The 22,247-nt window shown below is 43.4% G+C and overlaps 1 protein-coding gene across 1 annotated transcript; it reads left to right on the forward strand.

Annotated features, from left to right (window-relative positions):
* Positions 1-187: 187 nt before the first annotated feature.
* DAGLB (diacylglycerol lipase beta) lies at positions 188-21,786 on the forward strand. The gene is made up of 16 exons (XM_070955028.1): positions 188-331; positions 2,166-2,290; positions 3,789-3,940; positions 5,260-5,434; positions 5,816-6,074; positions 7,059-7,181; positions 7,972-8,099; positions 9,683-9,809; positions 10,740-10,823; positions 12,071-12,148; positions 13,359-13,439; positions 13,554-13,681; positions 14,496-14,564; positions 15,039-15,111; positions 17,236-17,489; positions 19,127-21,786. The coding sequence occupies exons 2-16, from the start codon at positions 2,196-2,198 to the stop codon at positions 19,308-19,310; spliced, it is 2,010 nt and encodes a 669-aa protein (XP_070811129.1). The 5' UTR covers positions 188-331; positions 2,166-2,195; the 3' UTR covers positions 19,311-21,786.
* The last annotated feature ends 461 nt before the right edge of the window (positions 21,787-22,247 follow it).

A 22,247-nucleotide genomic window follows, 5' to 3' on the forward strand; every position in this document is an offset into this window, starting at 1 on the left:
ACCCCAGCCGGTCGCCGTCTCAAGGCAGCCGAACGAAACCGAAACTGCAGCATGCCTGAAACTCCCTTGAGTGATACTTACCTCTTTGACTCCAAAAGCTCGTCCTCCTCCTTCCGTCTGCGCATGCGTCTTCCTGCCGAGGGAATCAAAGGAGAGCTCTACGCATGCGCCTCTTGGGGAAGAGGACATCAAAACAGGAAAAAAAAAAAAAAGCAGTCGGCCCGGGGATCCTGGCGTGACGTCATGGCGTTCTGACTCCGCGGGGCGCGAGGCGAGTCTGCTTTTTGCAAAAGCGAAGCCGCCGAAGCGCGGAGGGTGCAAAGCCGGGCAGGTGGGTTGCAAGCGCTGGAGTGGGTGGGTGGGTTGGGTTTGGGGGGGCTGGAAGTAGGGGAGGTCCGATGAGTTGGGGAAGGGTCCTTGGTTTTTGCAAGGGCCTGGACTGGGGAGAGGACCTTCCTGGGTGGGCAAAGCTCTGGGTTGCCAGGGGGAGAGAGAGATTGGCATGGGGTAAAGGCGGAGGGGGGGGGGCGGGTATAGGAGAGTGGAAAGAGGTGGGGGTTGCTGGGTTTTTGGGGGGCGGGAAGGGAAACCTTGCAAAGGTGGGGGAACAGCTTGGAGGGGGCTTCTGGGGGGGGGCGTCCCCCATATTAAAAGAAGGGGAGCAAGACTGGGCATGCTTGTTCTTCCAAGAACGAATTTGCAAAGAGGGAGGGGAAAAAAAGCAGAAGTTTGTCCCCAAAAAGGCTGATTTAAAGCAGCTTTAAACCCTTGACCCAGATGCGTGTTTGCCCACCTTCATTGGTGATGGGAGGTTCTGTTGTGGGCATCACGGTGACAGCGCCCAGCATGCCCCCCCCCATAAATTAGTAGCAGGTAAATTAGCTGCGAGGCCCTTGGACTGCAAGGTGATCCAACCAGTCGGTCCTAGAGGAGATCAACCCTGACTGCTCTTTAGAAGGCCAGATCCTGAAGAAGAAACTCAAATACTTTGGCCACCTAATGAGGAGGAAGGACTCCCTGGAGAAGAGCCTAATGCTGGGAACGACGGAGGGCAAAAGAAGAAGGGGACGGCAGAGAACGAGGTGGCTGGATGGAGTCACTGAAGCAGTCAACGTGAGCTTAAATGGACTCTGGGGGATGGTAGAGGACAGGAAGGCCTGGAGGAATGTGGTCCATGGGGTCGTGATGGGTCGGATACAACTTCGCAACTAACAACAACAAATTAGCTCAGTATTTACATGTTTTGCTCCTCTATCAGCCTTGGTCAGCTTAGGTGCTGAGAAAGACCTGTGGGTTTTATCCAAAACATTTAGAAGGCACCAAGCTGTCCTCTCTTGGACCCATCTCTTTCAACTGTCCAACAGACATTATGCGCCGATAAATATTCAGTTTGTTATGGTGCCACCAAAACGCTCTTGAGAAGGTGTGTGTCCATGAAAAACAGAAGTGATGCCTTAAACCTCTACGACTTCACCGAAACTTCTTTGGAAGGTGCAACCAAAAGAAGGAGGTAGAAGTCTCATTGGATGATGTCCATGGTGTCCTCAAGAAGTTTGGAAGGACATCTAGGCTTGAAGAGCAGAAAGGAGGTCGAGAAAGCCCAAACATGTCAAAAAGTTCAAGCTAACTGTGAAAGCTGTTGTGTCTGAGATGATGTGTCTAGAACAACAGTAGATCTCCATCATTTGAAGCTCTGGTGGCACCTGCTAGAGAGGTTCTAGAGTTTCTAGCACAGAGCAGAGAGTTGGACTAAGGTGACTTAGAAGTCTCCTCCAACTTCTAATTCTAGCTTCTACAAGTAAATCTAGTTTTCTTTTCTGTTAACTTTGGTAGCTGTATTTTTGGTTGTTTTTTTCCCCCCTATTCAGCGGTACCTGAATAGTATCAAAATTTCCCCGTAAGAAACAATGTAGTGAGTCACAAGCTCGCCAACACTGACAAGTTCTAGCTTGTGCGTTGAGTACCAAACAAAACAATGAGTTCCCGGGACAAAATTTTTGCATCAAATTTGATGAGTTTCAAAGCACTTCTTAATTTCTTCTGTAAAAACCTGTTGAGATAAATGCACAAAAATATTTTTAGGTAAATAGGTTCCAAGTTGTTTTCCATGGGAGAGACAGGAGAGAAAGGGATAACCTGTGTTGGGTCTCCTTCTTCTCCTACAGTGGTAGAAGAATTGAAGCCCGATTTCCACTATGCCTGGATTGATGTTGTTTGGCCGGCGTTGGGCTATCGGCAGTGATGACTTTGTCTTCCCTGGAAGCTTTGAGTTGTTCATCAGAGTGACCTGGTAAGATGTCGGCTCTCAGAGGTAGGGCTGCTACTAGACATTGTAGCTCAGTTCCTGTAGATCAGGGGTGTCAACTCAAGGTCCATAGTCCAGATCTGGCCCGCGATGGGGCCATCCTGGTCTACCCAATGCAAAGAGGAAAGATCAGGCCAGCGTGGCTTCGGCCCAGTCTACCCAATGTAAAGAGGAAACATGCCAGCAGTTCGGGGCGTGGTGTCAAGCTGGCCACACCCACCCAGTTGGCCACACCCATCTAGTGTCACGCCTGCCTGGCCCCTCCCCCAAGGTCAACCACAGCCCTGATGCGGTCCTCAATGAAATTGAGTTTGACACGCCTGCTGTAGATGTTTGAGTCTCCAATTTGGAAAGAGGTCGATCTTGTGATGGGCACCTAATTATGGTTGAACGTTGGCCTTTTCTCCCCTCTTTCATACCCATCTTAAATGTTCCCCTGGTAAACAAAAAAGGGAGAGAATTTCAGCCACAATCCATAATGACCTTACACTGTCACCAGTGCGTTAGTGGTGGTAGTCTTCCAGGACTTAGGAAGCTGAATTGCAGCCTTCAGACTTGGCCAAGACTCTTTGCATAATATAAAGGAGGGTGACTTGCTCAACCACTTCCAAGATGGAGCTCATTTCTTGGACTCTTTTGTGGCTGCTTGCAATGGAAACCTCAGCGAAGGAGGCTTTAGGAGTCATTGTGCTTTTGTGAAACCTTTTGTGGTTCTGTGCTTAGTTTGTCTTCTGAAAAGACAAGACTTCTGCTGAGAATGTTCAGGGTGACAAAGTTTTCTTTCTCTTTCTTTCTTTCTTTCTTTCTTTCTTTCTTTCTTTCTTTCTTTCTTTCTTTCTTTCGCGTTTTTCTCCCTCCCTATTTCCTTCCCTCCTTTCATTTTCCTTTTGTTTCCTCTTTCTCTCCCTCCCTCCCTCTCTTCGTTCCCTCCTTTCTTTTTCCTTTCATTTCCTTTTGTTTCCTCTTTCTCTCTTTCTCTCCCTCCCTCCCTCTCTTCCTTCCTTCCCTCCTTTCTTTTTCCTTTCTCTTCCTTCCTTCCTTCTCCCTCCCTCCCTTCCTCCCTTCTCTCCTTTCTTTTTCCTCTTTCTTTCTTTCTCTATCTCTCTCCCTCCCTCCTTTCCCTCCTTAATCTTTCTTTCTTTTTTCCTTTCCTTTCCTTTTCTTTCTTTCTATCTTTCTTTCTTTCTTTCTTTCTTTCTTTCTTTCTTTCTTTCTTTCTTTCTTTCTTTCTTTCTCTCTTGTCTCTCTCCATCCCTTCCCTCCTTTATCTTTCTTTCTTTTTTCCTTTCCTTTCCTTTCTTCCTTTCTATCTTTCTTTCCCTTTCTTTCCTTCCTTCCTTCCCTCTTTCTTTCTTTCTTTCTGTCTCTCTCCCTCCCTTCCCTCCTTTATCTTCCTTTCTTTTTTCCTTTCCTTCCCCTTCCTTCCTTCCTTCCTTCCTTCCTTCCTTCCTTCCTTCCTTCCTTCCTTCCTTCCTTTCCTCAGGTGGATCGGAATTTTGGTTTTGTATTCCATACACAAAGGACAATTTAACTGTACCGGAGGAGGTCTTCTGAATAACTACCTTCTCATCCTCCTTATCCTCTTGGCGTTCATCATAGCTGCTTTGTCGTCAATTACATACACTAGCATGCAAGGTAATTTGTCTTCTTCATTAGTTTATGGATTAAGCAAATCCACTGTGGTTTCGGTATTGAACGTCAGTCATACTAAACGTCATACACGAAGCTGCTTGGTACAGAAATCGGTCTGTCCAGATGGTAATTATAAATGTAAACAGACAGGTGTGTCATAATTTTGTAGCACAAAAGTATAATCTTAGGAATGTCTTTGCCTATAATCTTAGAAGGTGGTTTTCCTTCTAGGAAAAGTTTTTTTTAAAAAATGTGGTAGTTAAGATATGACACACACTACAGGGAGTCCTTGACTTATGACCACAATGGAGGCCAACGTTTCTATTGCTAAGTTTTGACCCGTTTTATGACCTTTCTTGCCACCGTTGTTAAGTGAATCACTGCAGTTATTAAGTTACTAACACGGTTGTTAAGAGAATCTGGCTTCCCCCTTGATGTTGCTTGTCAGAAGGTCGCAAAAAGGGAACGTGTGACCCCAGAATACTGCAAACGTCATAAATATGAATCAGTTGCCAAGTGTCCAAATTTTGATCATGTGAGAACATGCAGAAGCCGCCATGTTCGTAAGTCCCTTTTTCCCAGTGCCATTGTAACTTTGAACAGTCGCTAAAGAAACTGTTGTAAGTCAAGGACTACTTATGGCTGGCCCATCATCAATCAATCAATAGGAAGGGAACCTGTTTGGGTCCTCAAATGTTTTTAGTCTAAAATAAAACCAGCTATGGCTGTTGTTTTTCTAGTCCAGGGGTGTCTAACTCAAGGCCCGGAGGCCAGATCCGGCCTGCAGAGTGCTTAGATCTGGGCCCGTGAGGCTGCCTTGGAAATAGCGAAGGACCGGCCTGCAGCGCTTCTGCCAGCGAAAACGGGCTGATGAGCTCCGTTTTCGACTGTGACGGCCTCCTGCAATCCTCTGCCAGCAAAAACGGAGCTCGGGAGGGGTCCTCCCGAGCTCCGTTTTCACAGGCAGAGGGTTGCAGGAGGCCGTCACAGCCGAAAACGGAGCTCACCAGCCCGTTTTTGCTGGCAGAGAGTTGCAGGAGGCCATCACAGCCAAAAACGGAGCTCACCAGCCCGTTTTCGCTGGCAGAGGGTTGCAGGAGGCCGTCACAGCCTAAAACGGAGCTCACCAGCCCATTTTCGCTGGCAGAGCGCTCAGGCCACCACTGGCACCCCCAAAATGAGTGATGTCGAACTAGACATGCCCACCTCAGCCACGTCCACTCTGGCCCCCAGAAGTCAAACACAACCCTGATGCGGCCCTCAACGAAATTGATTTTGATACTTCTGTCCTAGCCCCTAAGTTGAATGACTCTGTTTTTCAGGAACCATTTCCAACCCCGGGCCAAGAAAATCCCTTCCGAAACTTCTGTACGTCCGCCTGGCTCTTTACGTCCCAGAGCTTGTCTGGGCTGTTGTTGGAACTGTGTGGATAGCCGACAAGCGAATCAACTGCGAAAGAGCTATGATCGATGCCATTTTTGGGACCGTTATTGTCAGGTGAGGCGCTTCTGCCTTCTGTTGCTAGATCGGGGGTCTGGATATGGCGTCCTAAATAGGGATATTCATCTTTTTTGGGGATGGAACTAGATATTTTCTTCGCTTTGTGAAGATGGAGGAGGCCTTAAATTCATCTACCTGGAACTTATTGATGGTCCTGGCCCACTCTGCGTCCAACGCAGAGCCCTCATCCGAGCCTTCCCCAGACTCCAGGACTGGCCCATGCTCCTCCCCAGACTCCTCACTGTCCGACTCCGCTTCCAGCTCCGCAGGCTGCTGGTGGACCACAACAAGTCTGGGGGAACTTTAAGAGCTGTAAGGGTTGCAGGTCGTGATGTCTCCTAGGTTTTTATAGAATTTCTCCTCTGTTCTTCACGTCAGCTGGGTGATCATGGTCTTCACGCTGGTGGCCGTTTTCATTTTCTTCGACCCTCTCGGGAGGAAGTCGGTCTACCTGGCTGACTACGCCACTCGCAATCTGGAGAGCAGCCAGTCGGAGCAGCTGTTTTGCAACATCAAGAAGAGGGCCACGCGAGTCTGGGAAAAGAGAATCCGGTTGTTGTGTTGTTGCATTGTGCAAAACGACGATCACCGCGTGGCTTTTACCAGCATCGCCGAACTTTTCCGTTCCTACTTCTCGGTAAGAGGTCAATTATCGTGTTGTGCGTCGTTTTGTCTTTATGCTCTGAAACTCTGGGAGAATAAAATGCACTACAGGTAACCTCCACTTATGAACATTCATTTAGCGACTGATTGAAGTTACAGCAAAAGTTACTTACAACCAGTCCTCACACTTATAGCTGTCACGGGTCATAATTTGGATACTCGGCAGATGTTTACCCTGGCTTCACCATCCCAAGGTCATGTGATTGGCCTTTGGGACTTTGCTAGCGGCTTCCAACAAGCAAAGTCAACGGGGGGGGATGGATTCGCTTAACGACCATATGATTCACTTAACAACTGCAGTGATTTGCTTAACAACTTTGGCGAAAAAAGGGTTGTAAAACCCGGTGCGACTCAATTAACAACCACCTTGTTTAGCAATGGAAAGACAAGTCATCCTTGTGGTCATAAGTCGAGGAAAGTTAGGATCCAGCTCCCACTGTTAGTAAAAATTTTGTTTTAATTCTCATTTCCGGTGTCAAATTTTTGAATGATTTTAGGCAGCTTTTTCTGGGTGGAAATGTATGTTAACAGTTATAGGAGTTCCGGAAATCCCATAATTATTTTTTTTTTACACCTTTTTGTTAATGCTACGATTTGGGCCTTGTCGTGAAACAACTTGTATGTATCTATCTTTGTGTAATCACTCCCAGCGATTTATAGTCTAGCATTGGAGAAGCAGTCAATGATTTTTAATTTGCGTAGCGGGAAAAAGAAAGCAAACGGTAAAAATAAGCAGGGCAAGGCCAAGAAAAAAAAACAGAGATTTGTTTAGCCCTGAGCATTTTGAGTTCGGAAACCAGAAGTAAGCAACCCCCCCCCCCCCTCCGACTTTTTTCAGCTTGACTTCCTGGTCTTCCAGATAAATCCAGAAAGATTTGTCCTCTCTCTCTCTCTCTCTCTCTCTCTCTCTCTCTCTCTCTCTCTCTCTGTCATTCTCTCTCTCTCTCTCTCTCTCCAGGACACCGACTTAGTGCCGAGCGACATAGCGGCAGGCCTGACTCTGCTCCACCAGCAACAGGATAAGGTCGAAAATTCAAAAGACCCCGACGAAGTTTTAATTCAGCCCCCGTCGCCTCCTGCAGTAAGTCTCTCGCATCCGTTACAAGGCAGGTTGGCGCCAGTGCCGTTTTGTAGTTGCACACGCCGCCTGTTTGGTGTGTGCGACTGAAGCCCGGGTAGTCCTTGACTTACGACTGGTGACTTAGCGGCCGTTTGAAATAACGACAGACCTCCTTTTGGGCTACCCAGCTTTGGAGTTCCAACAGGTTTTTTTATTATTATTTTTTATTTTATTCATTTTATTTTATATTTTATTTTATTATTTTATTTCATTATTTATTTTTTATTTATTTATTTTATTTATTTTATTATTTATTTTATATTATTTTATTTTATATTATTTTATATTTTACTTCATTTGAATTTTATTTTATTTTATTTATTTTATTTTATTATTTTATTTTCTATTTTATTTTATTTTATATTATTTTATTATTTTATATTTTACTTCATTTATTTCATTTTTGAATTTTATTTTTTTATTATTTTACTTTATTATTATTTTATTATTTATTACATTTGTTTGCCGCCTATCTCACAAGTTGGGGCCCCTCCGCACGTAACCTGATCAGATTTGGGGTACTCAGCCACACAGCCCTGTTAACAATCATTTGCAGCGTCCCGTAGTCGCGGGACTTCATTTTATGACAGTTTTTCTGAAAACGACACTTAACTTCCAGTTTTCGGGCAAAACCCCACCTGCCATAGCGAGCAAAGGGTTCCCTTAAGAACTGTGACGTTTGTTTAATGGCTGCAGCGTTTGCTTAATTACTCCGCCAAAAAAAAAGGTTATAAAATTGTCTCTTTCACAGGGGAACGATTTGGAGGTGGAATTAGAAAACGCGGCTCATTATATGAAGTTTGCTGTGGCTGCGTACGGCTGGCCTTACTATGTCCTGGCGAATCCTTTCACGGGTCTCTGTAAGCTGAGGGGGTTCTGGTAGGTCGACTTAACCTTCTTAAAAAGCAGAATATGTGCCGAATATTTTACAAGGTTGCGTGTGACAGAGAGAATTTGGTTGTTGGAGAATTGTAAAACTGAAGAGGATTAAGTGCGTGAAAAGTAATTTCCTCCATCACAGACTCCTTAATACTAAATGATCTTTTCTAATGTTTCAATTTTTTGTTTCGATTTTTAATTATTGTAATGTTTTCGCATTTTTTAATTTCAAATTGTTTCTTAAAACCAACTTATTCTGTAGCTTAAAAACTTATCCTTCTGGGCTCGTTAGCACAAATGTCCTCCTCGCACAGTTATAATCCCAAAGGTGCTTTTTTCAAACTTTCTTGGACTTTCTTGGTTTTTTCCCTTGAAGACGTTTCACTTCTCATCCAAGAGGCTTCTTCAGTTCTGATCGAAGCTTCTTGGATGAGAAGTGAAAAGTTTTCAAAACAAAAAACAAAAAAAAACCCAGAAGGTCCAGTTGCCTTTTGAAAAATCACCTTTAGGACAACTGTGACCCTGGATGGCTGAGAATCTCCATAGAAACAGTTATAACATTACCAATATCATATTACTGTATTATAAAGAATGATGATAGCATTATTATACAACAAGAATTGCATGTTAGGGTAGATTTCGATTGATAAAGTACTATAGTATAGATAGTATCTTAGAAAACACACACACAAAAAAACCCAACCTAATATAGAACCAGGAGGAAAAAAAGAAGGAAAGCAGGAAATGATCAAGAGAAAAATATCGGAATAATTCAATATATTCAGAGAATATTAGAACAGAACATGGAAACCAGGAGCCTGAGCTGAAATCACCTGGTGGCCAAGTAGTCCTTGACTTATTGCTATAATTTAGTATATTTAATATGCTTCCACCGGCCTCATTATAAACTTGTGTGCTTGAATGCAAGTCCTATTGCCCTGAATTTGTACAGCTTTTAGAGTTCATAATAGAATCTGTAATCTAAAAATCTGTGACATGGAGAAACGTAACCGTTCTCTTTTTTATAAAAATACGTTTTTTGTTTTATTTCCAAAGTTAAAATACAAACTCCAAGATAAGTAAAAAAAAAAAAAGAAGAAAGAAGGGATGTAACTGTTCTCTTTTTTAAAATATGTTTTTTGTTTTATTTCCAAAGTTAAAATACAAACACCAAGATAAGTAAAAAAAGAAGAAGAAGAAAGAAGGGATGTAACTGTTCTCTTTTTTAAAATAAGTTTTTGTTTTATTTCCAAAGTTAAAATACAAACTTCAGGATAAGGAAAAAAAAATAAAGGAACAAATACAAAACTAAGCTAAACTAGACAAAACAAAATAAAAATGTGCATGAAAACAAAAGAACAAACATAGGCATAGATTGTCCTTCCTTCAAATTGACTCCTGATAAGTATATTCCAACAATAATAGAAATCTAGCTATTCTCAACTCAGAATAGAATAGAATAACAGAGTTGGAAGGGACCTTGGAGGTCTTCTAGTCCAACCCCCTGCTTAGGCAGGAAACCCTACACCACTTCAGACAAACGGTTAAACTCTTTTTGTTTTCTTTCTTGCTGGGTTTCTTAGTTGCAGAAACAGCTCAGCGCAGACGGAGATCATCGGGAGCGATTATCTTAACATGCACTTCGGTTCCATCATGCAGATGACGGGACTGCAAAACAGAGATTTCATCCACATCAGCTTTCACAATAAAGTAAGCAGTTTGAAGGCATCTCTAAGTCTACCTTTCAAAGTTTAGTTCTTGGGACAGAAAAGAGAGATTTAGAGTGGCCGGGTGGCCGTGGAGGACCTGTATGAAATTTTACAACCAGGTCCAGGTTTGATCTAAAACTGCTTTGAAATAAGAAAAAAGCTGATTGGCAGGTGGATCGGCCTCCCGGAATACCCCCAATCAGCTGTTCCCAGAGGTGAATTTTAGCAACAGGTTCCTTGGTTGTGAGCTCTGTGCCTTAATTTTTTTTTTTTTTGCTTTTTTTTCTGCCTCTGAAACATCTGAAACTTTGTTTCAGAAAAAACTTTTTTTTTCTGCCTCTGAAAGCCTCCGAAACAGAGCTTCAGAAAAAAAAGCCTCTGAAGCTCTGTTTGGAGGCTTTTTTTCTGAAGCTTCGTTTCTGATGCTTTTTTTCAGCCTCTGAAACCTCGTTTGAGAAGCCAGGCGGGGCTACATTCAGAGTATAAGACGCACCCAGATTTTCACCCTCTTTTTGGGGGAAAAAGGTGCCATCTTATACTCCGAAAAATACGGTAGCTGGTTCACGAAATGTCTGCAAAAAAAAAAACAACCAAGTTCAGAGAGCATTAAGGACTCCACAGTTCTTTCTCTCTCCCTTTCTCTTTTTCTTTCTTTCTTTCTCTTTCTCCTTCTTCCCCCCCCCTCCACAACCCCTCTCCCTTCTAGCACTGATGATGTTCCCTAGTCAGGTCATGAAACGTCTCCAAGAAAACAGTCAGGCTGAAAGAGGACCAAGGACCCCCACAATTCAACCCTGAGTTACAAATATTCTCTTCCGTCTACCATCCTGCCTAGACAGGGTTAACCGTTGTCAGATGATCCCCTTCAGGGCTGAAAGGACTCTCAGAAGAGCCCAACCTGAAAAGGATCCTGTGCTGCTTGTGCTTTCAGATTTTTGAGATCCCTTTCTTCGTGGCCTTGGATCACCAAAAAGAAGCTGTCGTGGTCGCCGTGAGAGGAACTTTATCATGTGAGGTAATCTCTCCGCGTGTGGCTCATGTGAGATTATGATGGAATAAAAGTTTCTGCTTATGGAATCTTTTCAAAGTTTGGCTAGTATATACCGAGAACCAGTGATGAAATTCATTTTTTTTTTACTACCGGTTCTGTGTGCGTGGCTTGGTGGTGTGGCAGGGGAAGGATACTGCAAAATCCCCATTCCCTTCCCACTCCTGGGGGAAGGATATTGCAAAATCCCCATTGCCACCCCACTCCAGGGGAAGAATACTGCAAAATCTCCATTCCCTCCCCACTCCAGGGGAAGGATAGTGCAAAATCTCCATTCCCACCCCACTCCTGTGGGAAGGATACTGCAAAATCTCCATTCCCACCCCACTCCAGGGGAAGGATACTGCAAAATCTCCATTCCCACCCCACTCTCGGACTAGCCAGAAGTGGTATTTGCCGGTTCTCCGAACTACTTAAAATTTCCGCTACCAGTTCTCCAGAATCTGTCGGAACCTGCTGGATTGAACCCAAAAAAGTGATTAGATCAGATTTGCTTTGTGAACCAAATCTGTCAGAATATGCTGCTCCTATCAGCTGCGACAATAATCTTTTTTTTTTTTGCATAAAGTTTTTTTATTTTATATTTTATTTATAAAGTTTATTTATTTTATAATATAAAAATTCCATTTTCAATTCAACAGTGTCTTGGTCTGGGAACAAACTGTTTTAGATAATAATAAAACGTTTACAATGATGTTCATTACATTGATATTAATTCTATAATAATAAAAATAATATTTGCTTATCTTTTTAAACAAACTTCCCTTCTTTTCGTTGGTCCTTTTCCTCCTATTTCCATGTTTCTAACTTCTGTTTTTGTCAGCTCACCATTGATAAAATAAAGCCCACGTCAAGAAGTATTCAGTTTGTTCCTTTTCCTTAATTATAAGCGTTAATCTATTCATTTCTGCACATTCTAATATTTTTTAAAATCATATTTTCATCTGTAGGGATTTCTTTGCTTTTCCATTGTTCTGCAAATGCGATTCTGGCTGCAGTTAATAAATGTAAAATCAAATATGTGTTCCCCTTACTATACTTATCCGGTAAAATACTGAACAAAAATATTTCTAGCTTTAAATCAATATGTTGCTTTATCATTTTTTCCAACCACAGTAATACTGCAACAATAATCTTGACACGCAAAAGAAAATCCATGACCTGTTTTGTATGTATGTATGTATGTATTTACTTATTTATTTATTTGCACTCAGGATGTCCTAACGGACCTCTCAGCAGATTGTGAAAGCTTAACTCTTGAAGATGTCCTAGACAATGGTCTTGTCCATAAGGTTGGTAAATACTTTTAGAACTGTTATTAGTTTTGATTGTCACAGAAAGGCCCTTTGGCTAGCTGCCTGTTGTTGTTTGGATGCACTTCCATCCCGCTGTCAACTCACAAAGCGTCCCTGGCCTGCTCTCGAGTTGCCATAGGCGAAAGGGATGGGAAAACGGCAAAGCAGCGCGGCAGCCAAAAACAAAAGCACATTCCAGACATATCTCTCTCAAGGCTGTCTCCCAGGATTACCCACAGCAGCCGGAGGGGAGTGATCTCTACAACCTGCTAAATGGTTCCGTTGGTGAATGTGACTGATGACACACCCTGAGTGGGCAAGGCCAAGTCTGGGCCGTAAATTACGTGGGGTCAGAGTTGGCTGTACTTGGAACTCCTATTTATCATGAAGCTCCTAATAAATAACTGGATTTCTTTTGAAGCTTGGCTCAAGGCTCATGATTAATTAGGGCATCCAGAACCTTGACACTTGCGTTCCTGGCCTCAATTAGAAACTTTTAAGCCCACCAGTAATCTTTATAAGAGCAAATCAATAACACAGAATATTAATAAGGGCAAACCACTGAGCCTGGAGTTTGATAAAGCTCTATCAGTTATGCTTCATTCGAAAAGTGATCCCAATTGGGCTTGTAAATGAGAAACTACCTGTGCTTGCAAGCGAAGACTTAACCAGCGCTGCTGTTGTGGCCTCTCGGCCGCCGGCCTCTCCAACAGCCGAATCAGAAGAGGAGGAGGAGGTGTGGGAGTCAGGGTCCGAGAGCTCTGAGGAGGAAGAGGGAACGGAGCTGGCAGAGAGAGAGAGAGAGAGACAGAGGTGGAGCCTGGGCCGTCCATCAGCTCTCAGATGGAGAGTCCCCAGGTCTGGAGGTGGCTGATGAGGAAGAAGAGGAACAGCTGGGTCCAGTGCCTGATGTGCAGATGGCAGAGGAGAGGAGAGCAGTGGAAATCTATGGGCTGGTCCTTGGGATGGAAGAGCAACCGCTACTAGTGAAGCCCCACCCTAGTTCTGGGGATAAAAGGCAGGGGGCGGAGATGAATAGATGTGGCAGACAACTATTCATCTGCCTGCCGGACAGACTTGTTAACCTGTGTTGAGAGAGAAACTTTTTGCCGGCGCTCCTAATAAAAGAATAAACTTCAGTGGGTTTGTCTTGTTTTGGGAGCTGGGTCAGAAGAGCTGCTAACGTCTTCCCGTTTTTCCCTTTTAGGGGATAACCCAGGCTGCCAATTATATTTATAGAAGACTGATAAACGATGGGATTTTGAACCAGGCGCTCAGCATCGCACCCGTAAGTTGTGGCCTTTGGACTCTGTCCTGTCTCTCTGACGCGGCAGCCGAGTTGGCTCTGCTTCCCGTTGGGGATTTCTACCTTTTTTCCTTTGCTTGTTCTCTCTTCCCCTAGGAATATAAACTGGTCGTCGCTGGCCACAGCTTAGGAGGGGGCATTGCCTCCATCCTAGCTATCATGCTCAGAAACTCTTATCCCAACATGAGATGCTACGCTTTTTCTCCACCTGGAGGCTTATTGAGGTACGTTATTATCCCGTCGCTTCTTTTCGTGGGGGAATCGTCAGATCTGTCGGGGCATAGATCAGGGCGCCAGGCGGAGCTGGGATTCGACCTGGATCTTCCTGGGGTCATCCTGGTGGCTGGTTGAATCCAGTTGCTTCCCAGTAAGGGTCTTTCTGCTCCGTCTTATAATCAACGAACTAAAGATAGCAATAGCACTTAGACTTATATACCACTTTACGGCCCTCTCTAAGTGGTTTACAAAGTCAGCCTATCACACACCCCTTCCTCCCAACAATCTGAGTCCTTGTTCTACCGACCTCGGAAGGATGGAAGGCTGAGTCAACCTTGAGCCGGTCAGGATCGAACTCCTGGCAGTGGGCAGAGTCAGCTTGAAATTCTGCATTCTAACCATTGTGCCACCACAGCTAATCAGCAGTATCTCTTAGACTTATATACCGCTTCACAGGGCTTCACAACCTTGAGCTGGTCAGGATCGAACTCCAGACTGCGGGCAGAGTTAGCCTGCAATACTGCATTCTAATCATTGCACAGGGAAGGGAAGGGAAGGGAAGGGAAGGGAAGGAGGAAGGAAGGAAGGAAGGAAGGAAGGAAGGAAGGAAGGAAGGAAGGAAGGAAGGAAGGAAGGAAGATAGCAGTAGCTCTTAGACTTATATACCGCTTCACAGTGCTTTACATTATGATGGTTGCAGTGTAAGTCGAGGACTACCTGTGTTATGTAATTAAAAAACACCTGCCTTTATCAATATTGGTCGTGAGAATCAGTCATCGGCTGCCCTAATTGTGCTTCCTTTCCTGTTTCTTCTCTTTGAAGCAAATCCCTTGCGGACTACACAAAGCAGTTTATTGTGTCAGTCATTGTGGGGAAGGACATCGTTCCCAGGTAAGGGTACACAATGTGTAAGGAAAAGGTAAAGGTTCCCCTCGCACATGCGTGCTAGTCGTTCCCGACTCTAGGGGGCGGTGCTCATCTCCGTTTCAAAGCCAAAGAGCCAGTGCTGTCCGAAGACGTCTCCGGGGTCATGTGGCCGGCATGACTCAACGCCAAAGGCACACGGAACGCTGTTCCCTTCCCACCAAAGGTGGTACCTATTTTCCTACTTGCATTTTTTTACGTGCTTTCGAACTGCTAGGTTGGCAGAAGCTGGGACAAGTCACGGGAGCTCACCCCGTTACGCGGCGCTAGGGATTCGAACCGCTGAACTGCCGACCTTTCTGATTGACAAGCTCAGCGTCTTAGCCACTTAGCCACCGCATCCCTTACACAGCGTGTAGTTCGGGTTGAAATCATCGCCTTGAATTCTGCCAGGTCTTGAATTTTGATCTTTGCTTCTCTCCGTCGTTGTGACCGAAACAGGTTAAGCATGCTCAATTTGGAAGACCTGAAAAGGAGAATCATTAGAATCGTTGCCAACTGTAACAAACCCAAGGTAAAAAAAAGTGCCTCTGTCAGTTGTTTTAAATGGGAGTTTTGGGATGGAAAATGAAGCTGTGGCTTTAACTTTTGCTGGTTCTTACTTTATGTGTATGGAGATTTTTCAGTCACCCAGGCCATGGTTGTTCCAAAGTTTTTTTTTTCTTCTTCAAAAGACGACTTGAAGACGTTTTGCTTCTCATCCAAGCAGCTTCTCCAGTTCCGAAGAAGCGAAGAAGCTTCTTGGGATGAGAAGCGAAATGTCTTCAAGGAAAAACGAAGTCAAGTTGCCTTTTGAAAAAAACAGCACTTTGGGGTGTCAGGGTTCCAAGTAACACCCCAAACGAAAGAAGACTCCGAAGTTTGAAGTTCCTCAAAGTTTCATTTTATAAGAGATGTCATATTGACACATCTGGGAAAAACCGAATCTGAAAGTTTCCAGGTTTTCCCCACCCAAAGGAAAGTTCAAGTCCCTGCCCAGCACCCACAAGTCCATCACATGGTCCAACCCAAAGCATTGTTCCATCTGGAGATGCTTCCCAGTCATACCTCTCCAGGTGCAAGGTAAGATGTCCTTGACTCCCTGAGAAAGGAATGTTATTTTGACTATATATTACCTTCGCTCCATACAATCCCCCCTCCCAGTTTCTCACAGTAGTAAATGTGGCAGGCCTGAAGGCCCAATAAAAAAGATGGCTTCCAGGCGCAACATGATGTTTCTTTAGTGGCCTAGATGTATTGAGGGGGGTGGGGAGTAATAGGAGAATTGTTACTGCTCTTAGCCTCTTCTGCTGTTACTGTTATCTGGTCTTCTGTAACAACACATTTATAAGAATGAACATAATCCTAACCCCAATTTCCAGAGGTTCCTACCACACTCTTAGTTCTCTCCCTCTGGTATGGATTATTTTGAGAAGGGAAAAATATCCTTTTGGAAAATTATTTTCTACCTTCTTCGTGACAAGTATAAACAGTTTCACACTCTCTTCATCTCCTCTTAATTAACAAATCTAAAACCATTTATCCCATAATTCATCTGTTAGTAATAGACCAATTTAAAAGAAATAACACCTTCTCCTTATCCAGATTTTGGCAAAAAGTCCAAACAGAATCCTAAAATATTAACATTAACATATACATACAGTAGTGGCCAAAATTGTGGAAACCTTTTGGGAAAAAGTGTATTTTTGAGGTTTGATGGCTAATAACACCACTTTTTTTTTGAGTTTCAAGATAATCCTATTCCGCTGTTGGAATGGCCTGGGAATAGCCCAGACCTTCACCCAATTGAAAATCTATGGAGCCGATTAAAGAAACTGGTTAGTCAGAAGCAACCCAGCAATAAAACCCAGTTAATAGAAGCCATCATACAATCTTGGTTTCACATTAGAACAGCTGCAGAACTAAAAGACTTGGTTCACTCCATGGGAAGACGTTAATAAGGCTATTATTCATGCTAAAGGTTACCCAACTAAGGATTAACTGACATGGGGATCATTTTTGTATATTTCGTTTTTTCTATGGTGGCCATTTTTGTATATCTCGTTTTTTTCTACCTGTTTCCCTTTTCTTCTCTATACTGTCACTGCTATTCTAATAGCAAATCCTTCATAAAAAGTTATTGCATTACATTCTTGATTAAATTATCTTTCCATTGATATATAATTTTATGGTACTACTTCAAAAAAAAAAAAAAAGTGGTGTTATTAGCTAGGTTTAGAAAATACAACTTTCCCCAAAAGGTTCCCACAATTGTGGCCACTACCGTATGCGCTACATCAAACTCAGCGTCCCAGTTCTCAGCTCAAATCACCTCAGTTGTTGAGTAAGTACGGCTTCCCCCATTGGCCTGTTGGAAGCTGGCAGAGAAAGTCTTTGGTGACCCCCCCCCCCCCAGGACAGCGCAACCGTTAAAAATACATGCCAAGTGCCTGAATTTTGATCAGATGACCATGGGGATGCTGAAAACGGTCATAATTTAGAATCGGTGGTTTCAGTACCGTTGTAACTTCGGTCGCTAAACAAATGGTTCTGAGCCGAGGACGACCTGTTCACCTCAATCGGACCCAAAGAAAATCAATTTCACGATTTTCCTTCTCTGTTCCTTTTGGTGTCTTTTTTTGATCGCACAACATTCCAGTACCAGATTCTCTTACACGGATGCTGGTATGAAGTTTTTGGAGGGAAACCCGATAACTTCCCCACCGAACTGGATGGCAGGAACCAAGATGCTCTGACCCAGCCTCTCCTCGCCGAAGAGAACCTGATGGCTCAGCAGTCGCCTTTGTACACTAGTTTAGACGACAATTCCCCCTTAGGATCCAGCCCTCAATACCCTCACTTGTTTCTCCCTGGGAAAATCATCCACATCGTCGAAGAAAACAGCACAAAAGGGTAGGTGCAGGGGTGGGGCTGCTGGAGGTTCGCAGGGGTTCGTGAGAACCTCTAGCTAAGATTCTGTGCAGTTCGGAGAACCCCCAAATCCCACTCCTGACTGGCCCCTCCCACCCCACCCACAGGAGTCCCCACATGGCCCGTTATGGATGCAGGTAAGTGCAGGGCGCATGCGGAGGCTCAGGGAGGGTGAAAAACAGGCCTACCGGAAGTTTGGGAAGGCCACAAATGCCGTTTCCAGTCTCCAGAGAGCTTCCGGAGCCTGGGGAGGCCATTTTCGCCCTCTCAGAGGCTCGAGAAAAGCCTCTGGAGCCTGGGGAGAGCAAAAATGCCCCCCCCCCCCCCAGCCTTGGTGCAGGAGGCCGACTAGGCCACGGCCACCCAACAACTGGGCAGAGAACCCCTTGCTAAAATTTATGAAGCCCATCCCTGGGTGGGTGAATCATTTATAGGTTCATAAGCTAGGACGTCCCTTGGTAGTCACTCAGTCTTCTCCTGGATACTGGGGAAACACCCTCCTCTTAAGTCCAATGAAAAGAGGAAAGCTGCAGTTTGGTGTATAGTGGTTAAGGTGCTGGTTTAGAAACCAGGAGATGGTGAGTTCTAGTCCCGCCTTAGCCATGAAAACTGGCTGGATGACTTTGGGCCAATCACCAGGAGATGGAGAGTTCTAGTCCCGCCTTAGCTCTGAAAGCCATTTGGGTGACTTTGAGCCTATCACCAGGAGATGGAGAGTTCTAGTCCTGCCTTAGCCATGAAAGCCAGCTGAGTGACTTTGAGCCAATCACCAGGAGACTGTGATAAAATTTTGCCTTCGGGAATCCTTTCCATGTTTTGTTCTATGCTAGTTAGGAGTATGCAAAACATTGCTTTGAAACGTTCCATGCGCAATATTTTGCAAAGATTCCCAGTTTCATTTGTTTTTAGTGTGAAGGGCCTGTCTCAATGTTCTATTGAGCTTCTCCATTTGGTTTTCTACTTGAAGCCCTTCTCAGATCTCAGTGGAAGAGAAAATTCGGAGCTCGGGGTTGAACGGTGGGGTCCTTGGTGCGCTCTGAACCTGCTGGTTTTCTTTCAGACATTTCATTACCCAGCTAGGTAACGTTATCAGTGCTAGAAAGGAGTGGGGATTTGCTCTGTGTTTATTATTGAAACAGTTTAATTAATTAAATTCCTTAATTAAGTTGTGTTACTGGTAGTTCCTTGATTGGGGTCTTGTTACTGGTTTGCATTCCAGATCTTTGCAAAGGTTTGCATGAAAAAAAAAATGCAGCCAAGTGTTAATAATATCCAGAACTTACTAAGTCTTTAAAGAAGGCATAGAATCATAGACCTCCGATCCAGCGTTGACGTTAATAATAATAATAATAATTTTATTTCTATACCGCCCTTCTCCCGAAGGACTCAGGGCGGTGTACAGCCTATTTAAAAACACAAGGCAAAACAGTGATTAAAATGTAAAATGATTAAATAGATTTGGCTCAATTTAAAACCCCAGAAATTTAAAATACCCCAATTTAAAACTATTAGGTTGATAGCCCGGCGTGGCGGAACAACAGGGTCTTCAGTGCGCAGCGAAACACCCGGAGGTCGGAGATCTTACGTATTTCCTCTTCTTACGTTGTCTTCTCTTGCAGCTGGTTCTCTTCTGAAGTCAAGTATTCAGCCAGCTGGTCGCAAGAAACCGCCTTTGGTAGTATTTTAATCAGCCCCAAGATGATCACCGATCATTGGCCAGATATAGTCCTCAGAGCTCTCCAGAGCTTGGTTCAAACCGAGACATCTTGCGTTTCGTGTCGATCCCAAGGTGAAGCTTTCTGAATGTTGTGTAATGGCAGAGATGGACAAGCACAACCTGACTTTGTGCCAGATGTTCACAAGAACAGCTGCGGGTGTCTAAAAGCAGAAACCAGAGAAAGATCTTCAGATGTTTCTGGATGTCCCACCACCTTAAGGTTGAGGGTACCGTCTTCTGGATTGCTTGTAACGGACCGAGATGATTCGTGTTGAAAGATACGATTTCATGGAAAAGTTTTAATAGGTCACATCTGCCCAGGGGACTGTGGTGACTTGAGAAGAACCCAACTGATGGAAAGCGATGGTTGATGGATGTCCTTCTGAAGATCCTTTAGATCCATCTGATCTGCTACGTGTTTTTCGAAAGCACATTATGGGTCGCCAGACCAATTCCCTGTGGCATAGTGACACCTGAACTGCAAGGTTTACGAGGTACTTGTAAATGTGTAAGTAAATCCGGAATGTTGGTGAAAATTAACCTCAAGACTTCGTCTATTTTGGATACGCACTGATGATGATTAGGTTTCTGCCGATGATCAGAAATGTCTTGGTTTTTTCCTTTCTTTCTTGAAAGGAATGAGCATTTTAGATGCTTTTCACTGACGGAACTCTTAATTCTTGGGGGTCTGTGCAATTACGTCTGTTTTTGTTTACAGTTCTTTTTAACACCGCTGAATGTGCAATTAACGATAGAAAATTTAAAAGCCACGGTCTTCGGTTCCTGTTAGCACAAATTTTAACTGTATCAAGATTTTTTATTTTTTGTTTAGAAAAACAATCCTACCGTGTTCTATAGAGCTGATAAAAAGTTTGGCGTGATTGTTTTAAAAGAAACAAATCCAGATCAAGTTGATTAAGAGGATTCTTCAAAACTTTGATTGCTGTCCTAATGGTGATTGGTAGGTGATGTTTTTGGATAGATCTTCTAGTAAGCTAATTTTTAACACATCCACTTCCTGGAAAAATTAACGCAAATCCAAGGAATGCTATTAAAAACAAATGTATTTCTGATCTGGAAGCAGACTAAATTTGAATTTGGCATTCCTTTTTAATCTCAGTCTGCTTTCAGTGGCAAATAAGAAGCAGGTCGGTAATGGGCTTAAAAAAAACATCCAGATTTTAAGTACAGGTAGTCCTCGATTTACAACCACAATTGAAATCAGAATCTCTGAAAGTGAATCTTTGGCTTTGCTGGTTGGAAGGTAGTTGGGAAGTCACAAGTGGCAATCACATGAGCCTGGGATGCTGCAGTTGTCCTAAATAATATGACAATTGCCAAACACCCAAATTTTGATTATGATTGTGGGAATGCTGCGATGGTTAAGTGCAGGGACCAGTTTTGTTTTTTAGTGTAAATTTGGTAAGCAAATGGTTATAAGTCAAGGACCACCTTTAAGGCCAAGACAGAATTCCAGAGTTAGATTTGAAAATGTGTTTTATATATACAGTAGTGGCCAAAATTGTGGAAACCTTTTTGGAAAAAGTGTATTTTTGAGGTTTGATGGCTAATAACACCACTTTTTTTTTTTTTTTTGGAGTTTCAAGAGAATCCTATTCCGCTGTTGGAATGGCCTGGGAATAGCCCCGACCTTCACCCAATTGAAAACCTATGGAGCCGATTAAAGAAACTGGTTAGTCAGAAGCGACCCAGCAATAAAACCCAGTTAATCGAAGCCATCATACAATCTTGGTTTCACATTAGAACAGCTACAGAATTAAAAGACGTGGTTCACTCCATGGGAAGACGTTATAAGGCTGTTATTCATGCTAAAGGTTACCCAACTAAGGATTAACTGACATGGGGATCATTTTTGTATATCTCGTTTTTTCTACCTGTTTCCCTTTTCTTCTCTATACTGTCACTGCTATTCTAATAGCAAATCCTTCATAAAAGTTATTGCCTTACATTCTTGATTAAATTATCTTTCCATTGATATATAATTTTATGGTACTGCTCCAAAAAAAAAGTGGTGTCGTTAGCTAGTTTTAGAAAATACACTTTTCCCAAAAGGTTTCCACAATTTTGGCCACTACTGTATATACTTTCTCTTGCACATATTATTTGGTGCCTAACATGGCATGTTTTCTGTTAAGCTAACATGTGGATTAGCTTAAACTAATGTGAAACTGACTAGTTTATCAGTTTTATCTACCATTATTCATGCTATACAAGAGTGTTAAGGGCTGAGTTTGCATTGGGCAATTTTAAAGAGTCTCACGAAAGAGGGGTCTCTCTTCCCCAAAAATGGGTCAAATATCTACAGTTGGCTCCCTAAAGCTCACTGCTGAAATAAGCAATGTTTCTGCATAAAAAATGACTTTGTTGGAAGAATAAAGAAAAAGTGGCATTCTGGACAGTATCCCTGTTGGGTGCAGCAAATGCACAAAATTATGGAAGGAGGGAGGGGGTCTAGCAATGAGGACCGTTGGCCTAAGCATCATCTATAGATAACATCCCGATATTTTTTTTCCCCATTAAAAATAAGTTTCCACCCGCTCAGTGTGTTGGTATGTTTTCTCCTTTCAGGGTCATAAATGGGAGGATTCATGGCAGTTGTGGCATAGCCAGACACTGCTGACGTGAGACGTTGAACAGGGAAAAGTCACAAGAGTTGATTTCCATATTGGTTAGACCGGTGTACCTCGACTCTAGCAAGTCTTAAGATGGGGGGACTTCAACTTCCAGAATTCCCTAGCTAGCCCGGGGGAATTCTGGGAGTTGAAGTCCAAACATCTTAAAGAGTTGCTAGAGTCGGGAATCGGTGAATCGACTGAAACAATTTTCCAGCAGTTACGCATATGAGCGCAATCTTAGAATTTCCCTGAAAATAAGACCCAACCAGAAAATAAGTCCTAGCATGATTTTTCAGGATGCTTGCATTATAAGTCCTACCCCCCAAAATAAGCCCGAGTTAAGATTGTCAGCCGGATGGATGCATTTAGTACTGTATTTCCCCCAAA

This window comes from Pituophis catenifer, unplaced genomic scaffold, assembly GCF_029215685.1.
Source record: "Pituophis catenifer annectens isolate HBS135680 unplaced genomic scaffold, rPitCat1.0.hap2 SCAF_16, whole genome shotgun sequence".
NCBI classification, from domain to species: domain Eukaryota; kingdom Metazoa; phylum Chordata; class Lepidosauria; order Squamata; family Colubridae; genus Pituophis; species Pituophis catenifer.

Coding starts and splice junctions, on each gene's coding strand:
- DAGLB (XM_070955028.1), top strand. CDS start 2,196: ATGCCTGGATTGATGTTGTTTGGCCGGCGTTGGGCTATCGGCAGTGAT. Junction 2,291..3,788: donor TTGTTCATCAGAGTGACCTG/GTAAGATGTCGG, acceptor TCCTTTCCTCAG/GTGGATCGGAATTTTGGTTT. Junction 14,565..15,038: donor GGGAAGGACATCGTTCCCAG/GTAAGGGTACAC, acceptor TGACCGAAACAG/GTTAAGCATGCTCAATTTGG.